The 19,958-nt window shown below is 36.4% G+C and overlaps 1 protein-coding gene across 2 annotated transcripts; it reads left to right on the forward strand.

Annotated features, from left to right (window-relative positions):
- Nucleotides 1-9,837: 9,837 nt before the first annotated feature.
- Nucleotides 9,838-16,607, forward strand: LOC117636838. 2 transcript variants are annotated; one of them, XM_034371538.1, is made up of 5 exons: nucleotides 9,838-10,064; nucleotides 10,344-10,541; nucleotides 11,088-11,273; nucleotides 13,132-15,195; nucleotides 15,665-16,607. In XM_034371538.1, exons 1-5 carry the CDS (start codon nucleotides 10,028-10,030, stop codon nucleotides 16,318-16,320), a joined length of 3,141 nt encoding a protein of 1,046 aa, XP_034227429.1. In that variant the 5' UTR covers nucleotides 9,838-10,027; the 3' UTR covers nucleotides 16,321-16,607. The 2 variants fall into 2 exon arrangements, with proteins under 2 accessions (XP_034227429.1, XP_034227438.1); XM_034371547.1 differs by having other exon boundaries at nucleotides 9,850-10,064; nucleotides 11,166-11,273.
- The last annotated feature ends 3,351 nt before the right edge of the window (nucleotides 16,608-19,958 follow it).

Here is a 19,958-nt window from a genome sequence, read left to right on the forward strand (position 1 = left end):
GCGCAAACTTTCGTCGCGCAAATATTAAATCGTACTAGTGTCACCAAAGTTTTTCTATACACATGAGCTCCAGAAGAGTCAAGAAATCAAAGTCAGACAAATCCGCTCAAGCGATAACCTGGCAGATCTCTTCACTAAATCATTGCCAAAATGTACATTCCAAAAGTTAGTGCATGGCATCGGATTACGACAACTTTGCAAGCAATCAAGTTGGAGCATGCAAAATCAGGGGGAGCATTCAAGAGTCCTCTAACACAGGACATATGCGCGTTGTACTCTTTTTCCTTTGACTAGGATTTTTTCCCACCGGATTTTTCCTAGCAAGGTTTTAACGAGGCAACATGAGTGCATTACCCTTATGTCCCAAATAAAGTTGTACTCTTTTTCCTTCGCTTAGGTTTTTTCCCACTGGGTTTTTTCAAGCAAGGTTTTAATGAGGCAACCAATCTAGGGACATGTGGTCTTCAAGGGGGAGTGTTATAAAGAAATGAAGCCCACATAGGTAAAACTAGATGGCATTAGTCAAAAGATGGAGATAAAGCTAGAAGGTATTAGTCAAAAGATGGGATAATGATGTTGGGGAGAAATCATTATTTCTCCCTTAAAAGCCATTTGCTTTGCCTATAAATAGGCATTATATTTGCTTGTAAACACATACGAAAGAGAGAAGAGAATAGAGTGAGAGTTAGAGAGAAGAGAAAGAGTGGAGTCTATCTGAGGAGAAATTCTGTCAGTGTAAACACCACAAAGAGAAATATAATTTCACTCCCAATATTACAGTGGTACTTCTCATCCTTTGATTATTCTAGTTTTATAACATTTTGTGATATGATTATCTTTTTTATTTTCATATGTATAGATTGATTCCCATGTAAATGGATTTTCATGTAATCATTTGTAACTATTAACCTTGAAATATCAATATAATTACAGCTGCACCATTATGTTGATGGTATGCAAAGCTCACCACTCTTCTCTTGAGCATACTATTGTTTTACATGGTATCAGGCCTTTAGTCTCATGACTTGATCCATAATTTCAATTTTTTTTGTTTCTTTCTAAACTCTCAATTGTCTTCCATGACTAATCCCACTTCCAACACCGATGGAGATAACCCCTCTCCTGCTCCCACCGTACTTCCATCTCCCATTGTGACCTCCATGCCCGTTGTCATCAACATCAAATTAGATCGATCTAACTATCCACTCTGGCTAGCATAGATCGTTCCCATCCCGAGAAGTCAAAACCTCATGGGGTTTGACGACGGTACCTGTGTCTGTCCACCACCCACTCTTACTGGAGGCACTGCGGCCAAAACTGCGTACTCTACCTGGATTCAACAGGATCAGCTGATCCTCAGTTGGATCAATAGTTCCCTTACACCATCCGTGTTGTCTACTCTATCTAGAAATCAGAATGCTCACACACATCCTGGCAAGCCTTAGAGAGTAGATATGCCTCCACGTCCCAGAACAGGATTTTGCATTTGCGAAATGAATATTCAGAACCATGAAGGGTGATTTGTCTATCAATGACTACCTCGATCAAATGAATGCCAGTGCAGACAACCTGGCTCTTGCTGGAAAGCCAGTCAATGATGATGAACTTGTTCAGATTATCATGAACAGCCTTGGTCCAACTTATGATATGATTGTCAGTGCAGTTCAAGCTCGTGATACACCTATCACTTATGATACTCTTGAAGCTCTTCTCTTGACGGCTAAACGTCAGATGGTGGAGCAAGTTGTTCTGATGCCGAAGAATGGACCATCGGCTTTTGTTGCTGCTTGTGGACACGGTGGTTTCCATCCTCGAAACTTTGGACGTGGTGCTGTTTCGCCCACTCGTGAAGGCTTTCCAAACCAGCGAGGGGGTTCTTCTCGTGGTACTTTTTCAACTCAGCATACTACCAATTTGGGGAGTCTTCAGCATCGGCTACTCCAAGAATTGTTTGCTAGATATGTGGCAAGTCTGGCATCCAACTGTCGATTGTTTCCAGCGTATGAATGTGGCTTACAAAGGAAGAATTCCAGTGAAACGTCTCACTGCCATGGCCTCATCTCCCACCACCATCTCTCACCAATCCAATGGAACTTGGCTTCTAGACACTGGTGCAAATGCACATATTACTCCGAAACTGCAAAACATTATCAATCCCAAGGAGTATACTGGTAATGAACAGGTTGGCGGTGTAGGTAATACTGGTTTGCATATTACTCATTTTGGTTTTTCCACTATTAACACTGATTCTTGCAAGTTTTCTCTTAATGACATCCTACATTGTCCATCGGCTTCTACCAATTTAATCTCTGTCCATAGATTTACCTCAGACAACCATTGTTATATTCTAATTTTTCCTGATTGCTTTGTTGTAAAGGACCTCAAGACTCGGAAGATGCTTTTCCAAGGGAGATGTGAGAATGGATTATATCCATTTAATCTTGGTAGTGGACTCTCCAATAAATCCTTTTCAGCTTTCGTAGGCACTCGAGTTTCTACAAAGAAGTAACACTATCGCCTTGGCCATCCAGCTAGTTCCGTTGTTAGGTATTTAATTTCCAATAAACAAGTACCACTTAGTGGTACCTCTGATGTAAGCTTTTGTCAGTCCTATCCATTAAGCAAAAGTACAAAATTGTCATTTAGTTTGTCTAGATCGATTTCAAATTCTCCACTAGAACTTGTCCACTCCAATGTTTGGAGTTTTCCAATAAATTCAGTCCAAGGTTACTGCTACTATCTCTTGTTTGTTGATGACTTTTCAAGATACTCCTGGATCTTTCCCATGAAACACAAACATGAAGTTTTTGATCTTTTTATCCGTTTTAAGAAATATGTTGACAAAATGTTAATGTTCACCCGTTTCGATTTTAATCATACGATGGTAGGGTAAAGTTCCCAATTGGCTTGACAACCATTGATGGTCAACAAGTCAACTTTCTTTTGTGCGTGAGCGTGCCACTGCTAGCAGTTGAAAACCCTAGCAGACTTATAAAAAATAGATAACTTACGCCCCAAGTTACTGATTCTTAAACAAGCAATTGTGAATTTGGGTGAGGAATATCTCCCAAGTAAGTTCTTTTCTTGACTTAGACTGATGAGGACTTTCACAATTTTTCACAGTACAAACCTTGTAGTTCTGGCCAAAATAAATGAAAAGAAAGCATACTGTTTTTAAGCAGAATTGCCTATTACAGGACTCAAAAGAAAAATGCCAACTCCAAAAAGGACAACAGGACGTTGGACTTCGATTTCTGTCTGGATATCTGCCTCTGAACTGGGCTGGACTGGATGTGTCTATGCTGGATTGGATCGTCAACACCTTCAACTGATGAGTTTCAGCTGGAAATCAATACCAACGTTTGAGTTTGGCAGAGCTCAATCTATTTTTAGCCATGGAAGGCTTGTTGAATAGGCATAATTGAGGCCTCTTTAGTCTGAAGAGGACAGAAGTGGCTGGATTGATGGTCATTGAGCTAAAGCTGCGCTATGGTACCTGTTCTGCTTGACCAAGGCTTTCTGTAAATTTGTTGAGGTTTTCATACTTGTATAAACCCGGACTCTACTTGACTTAGCTTTGTGTTGAACCAAATTTGTAACGAGAGAAATCTCGCTTTGTAAAACTATTTCTCTAAACTGAACTGAAATAAGAGTTTTGAATTCTAGCTGATTTGTTTCTTGTGGATCAAAGAACTTTTGGTTGCTTCAGTGTTTGAAGGTTTCTTGAAATCAATTGATCTTTTTGATTTTGTCAGTATGACTTTGAGAGTTTTTGTCTTGATTGATTTTTTGGCTGTCTTTCGATCTGTTTAACCTCCTCTCATATTTATAGGAAATGTTGGAGTGAGATTTAATAATCTTTAATAATGGGCGGCAGATCTTTCAAAAGATCTTTCTTTTTAAATGCCACAAAAAGGGAAGTTTATTATTTTGGCAAAGAAGAACCATCAACAGTCAGTCTTTGTGGTGGTTTTTTCCTTGCTTTTTCCTGAAAGAAAACCAACTCCTTTTTTCTCTGTTCGTTCCTTGTAAAGAGAAAAAACACAATCTGTCATGATGATCAGTTTGCTTTTCCTGATGAACAGCTCCCTTTGCTCCCTACTTATCTCTTGGAAAGGTAACCTTCTTTGGTGCAGAGCTTCTCTGTATACGAAAAGGGGATTTGATCTTCTTTCCCTGGCTACAGAAAAAATGGAGAAGTCCTCCTGTAACACCTGCCTTTATTAACTCCCTATCAACTCCTCTGTGATAGTTGAAAATTTTGACTTTTCCAAAGTTAGAAAGTCACATGGGGGCTCTGTTGAGAAAAAGATCTGTTGATTTGCCTTTTTTAGGGTAGAGATCAAGTGGTGTGAATTTTTCAGGAGCTAGGCTTTTATCCAAAGCTGTGCGTGTCAGTTTTTTTAATTGCCAATAATGGTTTTTTTTTTTTTCTTCAGATCATGACTATATTTGTAATTTGCTCAAAAAGGTCTGGGCTTTTTTAGCATCTTGGTTTTGACTTCTAATTCTTGTAGATAAAAGCCCAAATGTTTTGTTCATGGACCTCTGGACAAAAATGGGATGGTGTGCAGAATTTTGGCCCAAACAGTTAAACACTCCAATAAAAGTTTTACAATGTGATGAAAGGGGAGAGTACACTAAGCATGCGTTTCAAACTTATCTTGCTGATCATGGTATAGTCCAAAGGTTTTCATGTCCTAAGCATCCTGAGCAGAATGGTTTAGCCAAAAGAAAACATAGGCATCTCGTTGAAACTAGTATTGTTCTTCTGTCTCATGCTTCTGTTTCTAATACCTATTGGTTTGATGCTTTTCAGACTGTCATATATTTAATTAATCGCTTGCCAACTACAGTTTTGTCAAATAAGTCTCCTTTTCAAACATTGTTTCTTAGGTCTCCTAGTTATGATATGTTCAAAACTTTTGGATGTCTCTGCTTTCCCTGGCTAATGCCGTATACCACTAATAAACATCAACACAAATCCAAACCATGTGTATTTTTAGGTTATTCGTTGAATCATCAAGGATATAAGTGCTTGGATCTGTTCACGAGACGAATTTATGTGTCTCGCCATGTCCTATTCAATGAGGACAATTTTCCATTCAAAGATCTCACATCTTCTAAAGGGAGCGGCTTCAAGTCAGGTAATTGTAAACCATAAGATTTACTTGTTTTTCCTAAGTCTACTAATATGGTTGTTGTCTCAGGAACTTATTCTGATCCTGCTAATTATCGCAATGTTGTAGGGGCATTACAGTATCTTACCATCACAAGACTTGACTTTGCGTATCCTGTGAACCAAGTGTGTCAATTCATGCAGAATCCTACATCTACTCACTGGTCTGCAGTAAAACGAACCTTACGTTATCTCAAAAATACTCATGATCATGGCTTAGTATATCATCTTGGTGAATTGTAGCTCAATGCTTTATCTGATGCAGACTATGCTGGTAATTCAGATTCTTGACATTCCACTGGTGGTTTTTGTATTTATTTGGGAAAAAACTTGGTTTCATGGAAGTTCTAAGAAGCAGAAAACGGTATCAAGGTCCATCACAGAAGCTAAGTATCGACAGCTTGCTCATACTGCTCCAGAACTATCTTGGTTTCGTTCCTTGTTATGTGATTTGCAACTATGTTTATCCCCTCCTCAAATCTGGTTTGATAATATGTCATCGCTAGCCATGGCTTCCAATCCTGTATTTCACTCTTGAACTAAACATTTGGAAGTGGACTATCATTATGTTCGAGAAAAGGTAACTAGCTGGTTCATTTTTGTTTGCTCACAGGATCAGATTGCTAATTTGTTTACCAAGGGCTTGTGTGTTGTTCGTTTCAAGTACTTGGTGTCCAAGCTTCTAGTTGTTCAAAAACCTGTCAGCTTGCAAGGGGATGTTAGATAGACGTTATCTGCAAGTTTGAATTCAAAGTCCTTATCTATTTTGGATGAGAGTCCTAGTTTGCCTGGACTTAGTTTAATTGTTTTGTGATATGATTATCTTTTCGATTTTCAAATGTATAGATTGATTCCCATGTAAATAGAGATTTTCATGTAATCGGTTGTAACTGTTAACCTTGAAATATCAATATAAATACAGCTACACCATTATGTTGATGGTATGCAAAGCTCACCACTCTTCTCTTGAGCATACTATTGTTTTACAGGTTCCACATTATATTGTGGTTTTATCCTTGTGGTAGGCATTAGAAAATCCATTAAATAACATTATGGCACCACTCCTAAAAAAACTCTAACGGTGCGTTTGGATAAGGAAATTTAAAAGTACAAAAGAATTCATAAATGACGGAAATTAAAAGAATTTGTAAAGTTTCTTGTTTGGGTAAAGGATTTAAAATATGGAATTTAACCTTTATTTGTAAAGTTATCTTTTTTAAAAACTCAATCTCTCTTGAAATTTTAGAAATGACGACTTTTTAATAGAATTTAAAGTTAGGATTTATGACCTCCAAATTTCTTTTTTTACCCAAGCGGAATTTCTAAATTTATATGTTTTTTTTTAAATCCAAACAACGAAATTGGTTCATGTTAATTTAGAAATTCTAACTTTTGTCAAAATTCCAATTTTATTTCCCTCATCCAAACCCATTGTAAGCGAAAAGAGAAGAGAGAAAACCAGCAAAAGGTGAGCAAGAGTTAAAGAGGTGTCAAATCAGCCTAAGTGTACTAAGCTGTTAGTATGAAAATTGTATTGTCATTTCCTAGACTCTAGCATAGGTTGGGAATTAGTGTGTGAACTTGTTTTACTGGAAGCTTTGGCGCAACACATTCATTCTGGATCTTTGAAGTATGACGTGATCGATATGAGAAACTGAGTTCAGGTAAATCATGACATAATCATGCATTCATTATAGGATTCCTAGTTGGAGCTATTTTCAATCAAGTATTTTCATGTTAATCCTATTTTTATTAGGATTTGATTTTTTATCTTGAGATTACTTTCCATAGTTAAACTCTATTTTGATTTATGTTAAAATATTATATTGATACCTAATTGGTCTCTTTGATAAAGATTGTTATCTTGTATAACAATCCTTGCATGAGTACGTTGTTCATCCTGTGCCCACTTTGAATGCCATCAAATAGTCATAGTTGAATAGGTTTAGTGGGTGTTCATATTGCATCAGGTTTAGGAGTCTGACTAGGCATAGGAAACCTTGAATAAAAGGAGGATGCCTCTCCTTGGTTGCGTGAGCTTTCTAATATTTTGTTTTGAGCATCTAAAATACTTAACAAAGTTACTGTGCATTTATTTGACATAAATCATCAAGCGTTTAATGTTTGCTTGGTGATTTATCAAACACTTTAATCATTCATATTGCATTCATATGCACATTGGTGACTCATACGATTGAGGGCACAAAGACTGTGGTGGCAGTTTTCCTCCGGCGAGCTTGAAGCAATCGTGACCAGTATTGCGTTCAATATAAGGAGTGTCGAAGATCATCCCGTGACAGAAGTTGAGTTACGAAGAAGTCGGTAAACATTATCTAGAATGAGTCTAGGATAAGTGTGTGTGTACTTCTTGTAATCATCGTTCTATAGTGGATTTGAGTTGGACTGAGGAGTCCCGTGGATTTTCCCCAGAGGTGGGGTTTTACCACGTAAAATAATTCTCTGCGTGTTTGTTTATTTTAAGCTTTGCACATCTCAGGATTGATAACTCATATCAATCCTGCTTCAAAGGTTGATCATTATTTATTGCAAAAAATTCGAATTAGCTTGTTTAACATTCTCCAGGCATATATAGATATCCTACAGGTATTTTCATAAGCATTATTTTTTTTTAATAAATAAACGAAATTGTTATCAAACGGGCTTAAGCAATTGCCTTTACAACTTTGGCCTACAAGTGGAGGGGAGGGGGTGGGTTGAGTTGAGTGGTGGAGATGGGAGGGGAAGTTTTTCTTTTTTCAATTTTCAACATATTTATTATTTCAAAGTTTTTACTAAAATATTTTCTTAACCTTCACAACTTTTTATTTATTTAATGGTGAAGTGACAAAAGTGCACTTAGCAAAGGCATGTTTCGAAGTTGACGGAGTTGGCAATTTAGCATCAAGAATGAAGTAGGTGTGGAAAATTGTCAAAAGGAATTTATTGCGTGGCTAATGTACACTCCCCCTATAATTAATGTGGTGCTTATGCAAATTGCCTTAGTTCCTTTCTTCATATTTTTGCCTTTTTTAATTAAATTTTTTGTTGTTGTGAAGAAATGGGGCTAACGTCCAACAAAGAAATTAAACAATGGCTCGAGATCTACAGATTCCAAGTAAATCTTCACTAATAAAGCACATAATACTGTCAGGAGGGTCTTGGAAGGTTGACAGACCCAACTCAAGACATGAAGCCAATTCAGCTAGTTTATCCGCTACCATATTGCACTCACGATATACATGATGAATAGAACAAACCCAGTTTTTGTTTATATAGTCATGGCATCCCCACAACATAGCAGCAAGATAATAATGCTACTCTTACCATATTTGTATACCACTTCTTTATATCATCATATATGGTAGCTGAGATGGATAACTGCATCAATTAAAATTATTTGATATTTTCTTTTCTTTTATGATTTATTACAGTATTTATTTTTCTAATTGTCTTAATTAAAATACACTTTATTAATTTAATTGATGTGTCATATCATGTGGTATAAAAATATAGGATAAAAATGTATTAAGTGTAGCATTACTTTTTATAAAAAATAATATGTAATGAAAAACATTATAAACATGCCAAAGAAGTATTATTTTAAATTTTCAATCTCTATCGTGTCGTTTAGATGGAGTAGTTAAGGGTTTTCTTTTCGGTTTTGCTTTTGCTGTCGATGGAGTAGTTATGGTTTATGATCATAATAAAAACACATGAAATATTTGCAAAATATTAAAGAGCGGGATTTTGCTGTCGTTTTATGGGAAGGCGTGTCTTTGTCGCACTTGACTATTGGACAAAGTAGGTAGGGGCGAAGCCACGTGGGGTTTAATTTTGTGGGTCAAAGTCTGAAAGAGCTATTTCATTGGGTTTTGTTTTGTTATCTGACAGTCAGGTAAGACAATCTTTTACTGTTTGGTAAAAGAAAATAAATTGTTTTACAGAGCATGTGACATCCAAGTTTTCATCTCATCCAATCAACCACATGATAATTCCAAAACTGCACGCCTCGATTTTTGTACCTTTAGGACCTCTTTGCCCTTAGACTTTTTTCTTCTTTGGTTTTAATTAATTAAAAACACGTTAATACACAAAAATAATAATCTCTCTTAAAAAGATGTCTCTTTATAGTTTTCCATTCATATTCATGTTAATTTATGCTTTTAGGGTATGTTTCTTAATAAGTGAATATGTTATTAATATACTTGATGTGATAAGTTCAGTTGTAATAAACTCAAATAGAATCAATATTATCTTTGCGAACGTCCATCTAAAGTAAATTCTTCTTATATTTCTTGTTTGTTTTACTGAACAACATAATAAACTATCGTTTAGAAAATTTTAACTAAAAACTTCCCCATCAAAGTGAAAATGAAAATGAAGTGCTAATTTCACTAAACTAAATCATTACCGACGCATGTTTCTTGTCACCTCATGATCATATTTTCCAAGTCTACCAAAAAGTTAGTGCTACAAACATTATAATTAAGAACATCGCCTCGATTTACATCAACTTCAGTGGATCCCACTGGTAGCCTCATACCATTTACCATGCACCTCAATGCAGACAATCATAAAAGGTTGATGCAAATGATTGACGGCTGGCAACCCTTGCCTTGTTTTTTATATAACATATTCACATGGGATTAAGCCGTTAGCAAACCGGTCTCCCAAAGACGACCAAGACGACTCATACTGTTCCGTACCTCACTCTCACGCCCAAAAGGAACCTGCAGACATTGAGAGACTTTTGCGTTGATTGCTTGTTCTTTGATTTTACATTTCAAACTTTTCTACTTTATTTTGTTGTTTTCTCTGCTGCTGCAACTCTTCGCTTCTCCTGAAGACATGGATAGCCAAGATCTAGCAAGAACTCACAGTTCAGGTTTGATTTATCTTATTTTCTTCTCTTTCTGAGTGTTGATTTGTTGTCTCTTTCTGGGTTTTAGTGGATTTTGGTTTTCTGGGTTGGAAATGTTTTTGATGGGTTCTTGGATTTCTTGGTTTATCGTATTTTTCCATACACTTTATTTCACATTATCTCTGAATCTTGGTTTTGTTTGCTTCTGGGTTTAAGGGTTTTTTGTTTGTTTTTTTGTTAATTTTATTTTCTGGGTTGTTGTCTGCTTTTGCGATTGTTTTGTTTAACTTCTTGAATATGCAGGGCTTGACAGCCATGGAGTCCATGTTTGTCACAGATGTGGGTGGCCCTTTCCAAACGCACACCCAAGTGCCAGACACAGACGTGCCCATAAGAGGATTTGTGGAACCATTGATGGTTACAAGCTGGCTGGCTCTGAGAAGAACACCCATTTAAATGATTCTGATGATGAGCATTCTGATGAAGAACGCAAAACCCCCAGTGAGTTACCTAGTTCTTTTTAATTCTTTCATCTAATCCGCTCTGTTTTGTGTCTGAGAAATTATTTGGAAGGTGAAATTTGGTTATTTGGATCTTTGTTTCTGCCTTGGTGAGAGTTTAGTAAAACTATTCTTTTAAGCTGTTTAAATTTTTAAGAAAAGGACTAAACTGTTTGAAGCATATAGAGAGATCCCCACTGCATAACTATGAAGCACGGACACGGATGCGTATCAGACCGTATCCAAACGAGTATCCAATACGGGATACGCCACTAAATTGGCGTATCCATGCTTCAAGTAAAATCTTGTTAGAAACCAGCAGCTAAATAGTTGCAGCATAATACACACAGGGGAAGCCCGAACAAACAAACAATAGATTATCCAGCCCGAACAAACAAACAATAGATTATCCTCTGATTACATTTCAAAACATTACTTTTCCTCAGTTTTTGTTGATAAGCGGATGGGAAATTAGATATCTTATTCTCTCTCTCCTTCTTTTTTTTAATTTAAAATTTAAATTTTTTTTAATTTTTAACTTTGATAGATCTAGTATCCGTGAGATCAGAAGACGTGGTGTTCTCAGATGCCGTTGCAGAATTTTCAGATAGTGCTTCTGGTGCAGGAACCGGTGAAGGGTTAGAAAATGTTCGAGAATCAGAAATTAATCTGGAAAGGGTTGCCAAGAATGGTTTGAACGTCATCCAATCCCTTAATGATGGGGAAATCACCGGTAATGTTTCCATGAATTGAACCAATTAATTGTTATTAGCTGTCTTGTTGGCATCTGATTTAATTATTTATCTGTAAGTGTTTGATGATTTAAAGTATCTGTTTATGGTCTGAAGAATTTGCATGTTGATACTTAAATCATTATTTTCTTTAAGAGGATGTGCAAAAATAAATGAAATGATCTAGTCAGTAAAAGAACCATTATACCTTTAATGAGTTGACTTTAAGTATATAGGTTAGTTTACTTATCAGGAAAAAAAAAAAATTATAAGGTAGTTTTAAATTGATGGGTGTGATATGATCCTCGAGTTCTGTAGCTCAGTGCAAGGAGGTGTTGCAGTTTTAATTGGTTAATTAGGAAATTAAGTAAACCTGATTTGGAGGGTTAATGCAATGAATGCATTGAATAGTCTATAGTCTAATGTGGAGGGCTGTCCTACTCCATTGAACAGTGTGTAGTCTAAATGTGGAGGGTCAATGCAGTGATTGCATTTTAAAGTTATAAAATCTTCATCCTACAATTAGAAGTTGATGGACCGTGCAGGTATCTATTATTTTCTATGGTATAATAGGTTATTTTATTTCTGGTGTTATGTCACTATTATAGTTTTATCTGGGTACAGTAAGTAAAGCGACTACTTGCGTTGGTTACCGTCTGTATGTTTGCATGATATTTTTGGTTGTGCACACCTGATGTGTGTATACTTGCTCTCTTTTATTGCTTGGTTGTATTTTGTATCGTTCATGCACTAGTTAGTGCAAGATGTATAGGTTGTTCAGCAGTCTGTTGAATATTATTGGCAGGAATGTAATTATGGGTCGTATTCTCTGCTCATTTCATAATATTAGATGGAGGACATTTTACAAGTTAAATGTGGAAATGTTGCGTGTTAGGTCTATGTATGGAGACTTAAGTGATAAAGCACTCATTGGGCTTTGGAAATATGCAAATATTTTCTATACAAAGAATAGAAAAATATGAAATTTTTTGTCCAATTTTTGTGATAGCACACACATACTGGGTGGCTGATCATCTGGATTAAAAATATCTTTGATGGTGCTGAAAAATATGATTCCATTGAGTGGAAGGTCTGCCATGTTGGATACATGAAGAAAATATTCAAATAACGGATAAAATGAAACAGTACCGCCCTTGAAAAAGAAAATCTATCCAAGATTTACTGGCTTCGCTTCCTTCTGTTTTGATGTAAAGGACTTTATGTACACTTGCTTGGACGAGAGATTAATATAAAGATTTCAATATTGTAGGGCTATAATTGTTTTTAAGTCAAGCGATTTTTCATTCCCTTGAAGTGGCAAGTTCTGGTAAAATTCATGGTAAAGAAGGCATATTCTTCCATATAGTAAGCAAATTATACTGAATAGTGACCTGTTTTGTGATGTGGTGATAGTGAAATATTATATTCTTATATTGGTGACTGCATTTTTTATAATATGTTTGACTCCACTTTTTATTTAAAATATTTATTCCATGTTCATACTTCTCCACTTCTGTTGTCCGAGTATTTGGGAGACATCCTCTATTTTGATGTAATTACTGTATCCTTGACATGTAAGAGTGATATATTTTGTCCTCGTTTTTCTCCACCTTTGTCGTCAAAGTACATTGGTAGCAGAAGAAGAATGAATCTTCTATAAGATGCATACACTGTATTTTCAAGTGTGTTTTTTTTTTCTTTTTCTCGTGAGGAGATGACTCTGATCAATATTGCAATTGGCTGAAAATTGTTCTAAGAATCCTTATCTGGTTTCTCTTTTGACAATTGTATAGAATGTTTGCATTCACATAAATATGCATTTTTCTCTCAATAACCTCATGCAAATTTCTGAAATTCCAGAGAATACTACTAATCAGCTGGGTGCACAAGAGTTACAGGGATCGTTGTCAACTTCTAACATCATTTCAATGACGAGTTCCGAATCAGCTTTGCAGGATGATAGTAATCATTCAGAAGATGACGTACAACCCATTCAATTTGAAGTGCTGGCAGATGCATCAGAAGATAGTAAGAAGACCCATGCTACTGACAGTGTGATTGAGAGCTCTTTATTATCTGCTTCACAAGAGGACAAGATTGATGGAATTGCTACAAGTAATCTAGATGGAGACTTACCGTGCACTGTGATCTCACCCAATAAAGTTGTCAGTGAAACAGCTGAGGGTGTATCTAAGTTAGAAGGGACAGTTGAAATGACTTCGGACTCTCTGCGAGATAATGAAGTTGTTCCATCAGAGAAAGAGTACCCCCATGCATATGATTTGTATATTCCTCAAATTGATCCTTCCCCTGAAGTTGAATCTGTTGAACATGTGAATGCATCGGTTGATACTTTAGAGAATAAGGTGGATACTACAGACAGAATACACTTTTCAAATTCTGGTGGGTTAACTGGGAGTAGCAACTGGGAGGGAGAAGGGAATGCCAATGTACATGTGCTTTCTGTTCCAGATGATACACATGTTGTAGAAAATCCTGAGGCGATGCTTGAAGGTTTTAAAAACCACAAAGAAAAGAAATTAGACCAGCCTATCTTCTTGGACTCTTGGGAACAATTTAATGATGAAGAAAATGATGTTAAACGTGGAGGTAGCAGCAAGCCAATGGTTAAAGAAGTGCCTGCTGAAGAAGAACCCAGTGTGTCTCACATCCAGATCAAGAGTACTGAAAACCAAAGGTCAGATGAAATAGCAGCCCCTGCAGATGCAAATGAATCATTACAGGTGAACTTTTCTGAAAGTGATACAAATTCCTTGATTGCTTCCAGCAGTGCTGCTATAAATCAAACAAGGCACTTAGATGATCTGGATGGTAATGGAAAAGATGAAAAATGTGATTTAAGCGCAGACCATAGCAGCAAAGGACCTGCAGAAGAAAATTCTGTGAAAAATCCTGCTGAAATCGAAATTAATCCAGCAGCTAATTTACCTGAAAAGGGGGATGCTGGTGATTATGAGAAGGGTATATTTGAAAACTGCAATATAATTGGCAATTCTGGTTATCATGAAACTGAAAATTTTAAGTTAGCTGGGGATGACAACAGCAAGGAATCTACAGAGGATTTTTTTGCTAAAGACCCTGTGAGTAATTTGGAATCTGCTAGTCGTCTCTCTGAAGTTTCTCCAGTATCCAGCTCGCATGAACTTGGTGATGCAGGTGATTATGCGAAGGATAAAACTGAAAGGTTTGATATAATTGGGGATGATGGTGATCATGAGAAAGCTGAAAAGTATGTTTTAACTGCGGATGACGACAGGAAAGTATCTACAGAGAAAATTGTTGCAGAGAATTCTATAACTAGTTTGGAATCTGCCAGTAGTCTCTCCGAACTTCAAGCTAATTTAGCAACAAATTTAAATGATGATGACCCTGGCGATCATGATGGTGGTGAAATTGAAAAGAGTATTATATCTGGAAATGAGAGCAGTGAAGGACCTGTTGAAAAAAATCTTTTGGTGAAGCCAACATTGAACCTTGATTCTGCTATTGATCTTGTTGAATCAAAAACTGTTGCAGAAGATGCAGTGGATGGTTCTATGCTGAAGCTGGTTGACACCAGACACAAAACTTTAAATAGCAGTTCAAATTCTAGCGGAGTTGGCCTCAATATAGTTTCAGATCATGGTCCCAATGCTGAGTCCTCACAGAAGAGTTCAGAGGGTTGTGGGATGAAAGAACTAGGTCTTTCTGCTTTAGATGCTGAATCTTTTGTTCCGAGTTTCACTGCTGAAGATATTGGCTCCAGAGAGTTCCATGGGGTATCTTCTGGGTTGAGTTCTCAATCTTTTCAAGAAGAGAGTGATAAAAACTTTGTTAAGCAACAGCTAAGTTCATCTGCACTGGATGTTGTTGACTCAAATAGCCAAACTGACAGTCTGGAAGGAAACTGGGGCTCTGTTTCAGGTATTTGTCTTCTTAATTAGTTTTTGTATCACAAATTCTCTCTTATTTGGCATAATAATATAAAAAATGTTGCACTTGCACTGCTTTTGCTTGCCCCACTTTCTGTACTTGTGACTTGGAGAAGAGTAATCATGACCCAAAACTGTTATCTGCAACCATGTACTGAAGATGGGTCTAACGAAGTGACTTTTATCCTTTGACTTGATTATGTCATTGTGGTTGGTAGAATAAAGAAATTACGTATACAAGTTCTTATGTGTTTTGGTTTGGTTTTCATTGGATCAGTTTATACGTTTCCTTTCAATAAGGGTGTCTTGTGGTGCATTTACAATTATTTAGAATGCCATTTATTCTTTACTGCAATGCTATTCTATCTCTGTGCCTAAAATACCTTATTTGATGCTTATGCACAAAAAGAAGAGTTACAATTTTCTAAACTCAGTCTATTTTCTGTTGATGCACGGTACAGTTCTTTCTATCCAGTCAGATGCACAAGCTGTACCACCTACAGATTCCCAAACTTCAGTGGAAGAGAAGAAGTCAAGAGCTGCATCTGAGAGACAACACCCTGAAAAATCTGATATGTTTGAGGCACCGTCTTTCATGACATTGGTTGAACCTAGAGGCGTGAATGACCAAAAAGCTACTGCTGCTGAAATTCACACAGCACATAACCCAGAGCAGCCAAAACCTGCACCTTTGCAGGCAGGGTGGTTTCCTTCTATCAGTCATGTTGTGAATGAATCACCGGGGAGAAAGAAAAACGAAGAGATCATTGCCAAGGTTACAAACTGGAGCACTGGAAAGCAACACACCCCTTTGAAGAACCTTTTGGGTGAGGCCTATCTAGAAAATAAAGCAAAGTCACCGACCCAAAAAGAAAGTCAAACTCCTGCGCCTCAGAGGGATGATAAAGCAGTGAAGGTGAAGGATGGTAGTCCTGGAGCGACAACAGTGAACTCAATTCTGGGTCCTGAATCACCAACAGGTCAGGCATCTAAGAAAGAGAATGCAAAAGAATGGAACTCTCCGGCACGGTATCCTTCAGACATTAAGAGTGAAAAGAAGAAAGTCAAGGGTAGACCATATTGGGCGCAATTTGTATGCTGCTCATCCGTGCATTAGCATCCCTAGTATCTCAGTTTTAGAACTTTTGAAATGCGGGTAAAGCTTTACGGTTCTACTGATATGGAAGTTTGTTTCGATCGTGGATGCACATATTGCCCATGTGTTTTAGCTGTAATTTTGTACTTCTACCGACTTAGGTACATATTGTCAGTATGGTTATACGAGTCTCGGATTTTATAGGCGTTAATTTGGTTATATATTTCATGCAGGAGGTTCATAGTTTGTTGATGAATATGTTTACTCTGGGATGAAATTGCAGCCTGATCTTCAATCTTTATAATGTTTTTACTAGGTCCATTATCTCTATCAAGAGTTGTTGTCATGTCTTAATAGACACCTCCGCATTGTGCTCCAGAATTAAGTTCAAAGCTTTCGTCCGGGGAAAAAAGAAGATATTATAAGTATGGATAAACCTCCGCCTCCATTTTACGAAATTAAGTTCACAATAATTATTAGGGTATCACCTCCGCATTGTACCTTTCTATACTTGTGTGATTTAGTGGTTTTTTTTTACTTAAGGGGAATGCTAGCAACATTTTCTCTAATCTTCTCATTTAGATCTTCTCCCTTTCTCTCATGATACGTGTTATTTTCTTTACGCTTAAAAAATGCCCTTAATGCATCAAACAACCTACTTTTTATTTTCCCTATTCACTCTTATTTGATGTATTGCCTTTAATGTTTACTTCAATTCATTCAATTTTTTTTTTACAACTTTCTCTCTCTTCGAATAATCATAAACTTGCAGCCCTAAATCCAACCCTCTATTATCATTTTGAGAGAGCCAAACCTTCACACTTGAAACAACATGACATCTCCCACAAAAAAATCAAAATCAAAATTCATCAAAATCTTTTTGTTTATTTCTCATATTAAAGTTTGCAACTTTAAGGAGAGATTTTTAAATTTGGGCTGGGCTGTTGTTGTTGGTGCTTGGTAATGGTCCTCAAACCCAAATTTAGTAATGGCCAATGTTTGCCATGGCCTTGAGGGTCTTCTTACCGTAGCCAAAACTTGCAGGGGCTCTGGTTTTGTTTGAAGAGAGACTGAGGTAAGAGAGAAAAAGAGGGAGAGAGAAGGAAAAGAGTATGGGGAGGTGGTGAGGAGAGGGTGGGGTGGAGATGGGTGGCGCTAAGGAGATGGTGGGGAAGATGGAGGTGCTGGGCTTTGGGGAAGAAGGTGGGGACGAATAGGTTTTTATTTATTTATTATTATTATTATTTATTATTTATTATATTTAAATTTAAATTTGAATTATTAAATATTTAATAAATTAATATAATAATTATTTTTTTTGATAAGATATAATAATTGTTTTAAGTGCAAAGAAAATGACACATGTCATGAGGAAAAAGGGAGAATGTCCAAAGGAGAATGTTAGAGAGAAGGTTGCTAGCACTCACTCTTGCACTCTTTTAAAAAAACTTTTTTGAACCATTAGATTAATATCCAACAGTGGGTTACCACAATCTCTTGGACTCCTGTGGTCCAAGAGATTGGGACGATATATATATATATATATATATTTATTTATTTATTCATGACCTTACAGATCCGTGAAGCATTTCCTATTACTAAGCATTGATGAGCCAAATCAAATTTACATAAAGAAAGACAAACGGTGCCGTTGGAATATCTAATTGTTTTCTTCACTTAAAATATATATATATATATATATATATATATATATATACGGTATACCCTTGTTTCCATTACTCTCTGTCTAAAAGCTTCAACACAATTTCGTTCTTATAAGGCATAATTGACTAAAAAGCATGCAAAGAACTCCTGCAGGCGTTCATTTCTTTCTTGTCTTGATTATCTTCTTTCTCTCTTAATAAGCACAGGTTAGTTAATTTTAAACTTGATTTTTAAACTTTATTCTTGACTAATAATATGTTATACTTGGTTTATGCAGCTGTCTATATTAATAAAAATTTTAACATTCCTCTAATAGCTTAACACCATCTACATTTTGTATTGTAAGCAATTGATTATGTTAAAACATGTGCTATCACCTATGAAGCTACAACTAACGGCCTCTGTTCATGAGTCTCAAACGTTGAAATTTTGATGAATGAGTGGATTATAAGATACAAATCTCGAGATAGTTGAGATTGAAACCGTTAGAAGAAATCACTTGAGCTACAAGTGCTTTGAATTTGGAATATAGAGATGACAAGAAAATGTTGGAGTCAGAGCAAGAAATGGCATAAAAGATGTAGAGACAGCGCACATTGAAAGAAATACTGTATAGAGACACAAGGAAGGACACACTAGAGAATGTCACGGACGTTGGACAAGCAAATGCTATTGCAATCGGTGTGGACCAATACATTAATTATTTATGTGATTCTATTCTGAAATCCAAATGAGTTTTATTCATTTCACATTATGAATAACCTAAACATTCCCTATCAATTTCGTTTGCAATTAATACTTGGTATTTGAATATTGTAATATCTTTTCACGTCGATCTTTGTTAAGTCATCACCATTCAGTCTAGAGAAACAACTAATTTACACTCCTGTTCCATGTAGTTTTATTGGTGATCAATTTGTTCTATGTTGTTTTGTTTTGTTTTGTTTTTACAATCGTACATATTGTAGTTTTTTTTTTTTGTGTGGGTATAAACTGTTTGAGCAAAATTCTGCATGGGGAATATTCGCACGTAAATTCTTTGACCCTCGAACTTCCTTCTCTTTCATCTCCCTTGATCCCTGTGAAAAAGGTTGGAGTAAATAAACCACACTCAACGGGTGTTAGCCAAAGACCCTAAGATGCCTAAGTTAGTTTAATTGGACCTTGAAAAATATACGGCAATAGCTAAAGTCGTCGGAGTTTTCTCTATGATATGAGAGAATCGAGTGGCCGGAGCCGTGTGTGGTGGTTGTCGGAGAGAGAGAGAGAGAGAGAGAGAGAGATGTTTCTTGAGTAAAAATCTGATTACCTCATATGTGTGATGTAGTCATGTATTTATAGTACTCCCTGTTAGTTAGGGTTTGAAGAATAGTCATTATTTAATTAGGATTATTCTTACCCAAAAATAGGAGATTGGAATTAAACAAGGAGATTCGGTGGAAATCTCATTCTTAATTTAGGGAGATATTCCTATCTTAAATCAATTATAATTCCCCTAATTAATTGACCTAAGGAATTTCTCTTTCCAATGTGTCACTCGCTCATTGGTTGCCTAAATATATGCTCTCACAAAAGCCCCCTCAGCTTCTACATGGCGCATATGTGGCAGGGAGGAGATGTGAAATATTCTTCGGACTTTCCAACTGCGTTTGGGCTTCCACTTGTGAGTAGGGCTCCTAGTTAGAGTAGGCGTTTGATTTCTTCTTGGAATTGGTTTGTGACTCCTTGTTGGTTAAGGATACCCAACTATTATAAATACAAGGCTTCTCTTCACTCCTATTCAAATTGCAAACTTGTCTTCCTCTACTTTCTAACTTGTGAGAGACATATTGGAGGAGTGTACTGTTGAATTCTAAAAAGGTTTTAAAAATTTAACCGTTTTGATTTATTTAATTATTTTGGCTGTTTTATTTTATTTATTGTGGGGGTTATACATATTTAATTTTCAAGTGTTATTTCTATATTGAATGCCTTAATTTTCTGGTTTAATGTGG

Source organism: Prunus dulcis, chromosome 1, assembly GCF_902201215.1.
Source record: "Prunus dulcis chromosome 1, ALMONDv2, whole genome shotgun sequence".
Taxonomy (NCBI): domain Eukaryota; kingdom Viridiplantae; phylum Streptophyta; class Magnoliopsida; order Rosales; family Rosaceae; genus Prunus; species Prunus dulcis.

Bases quoted from the DNA above. Each gene is read 5' to 3' on its own strand.
- LOC117636838 (XM_034371538.1), top strand. From the start codon at position 10,028: ATGGATAGCCAAGATCTAGCAAGAACTCACAGTTCAG. The intron at 10,065-10,343 runs GTTTGATTTATC...TTGAATATGCAG, and splicing joins AGCAAGAACTCACAGTTCAG to GGCTTGACAGCCATGGAGTC. The intron at 11,274-13,131 runs GTAATGTTTCCA...CTGAAATTCCAG, and splicing joins TAATGATGGGGAAATCACCG to AGAATACTACTAATCAGCTG.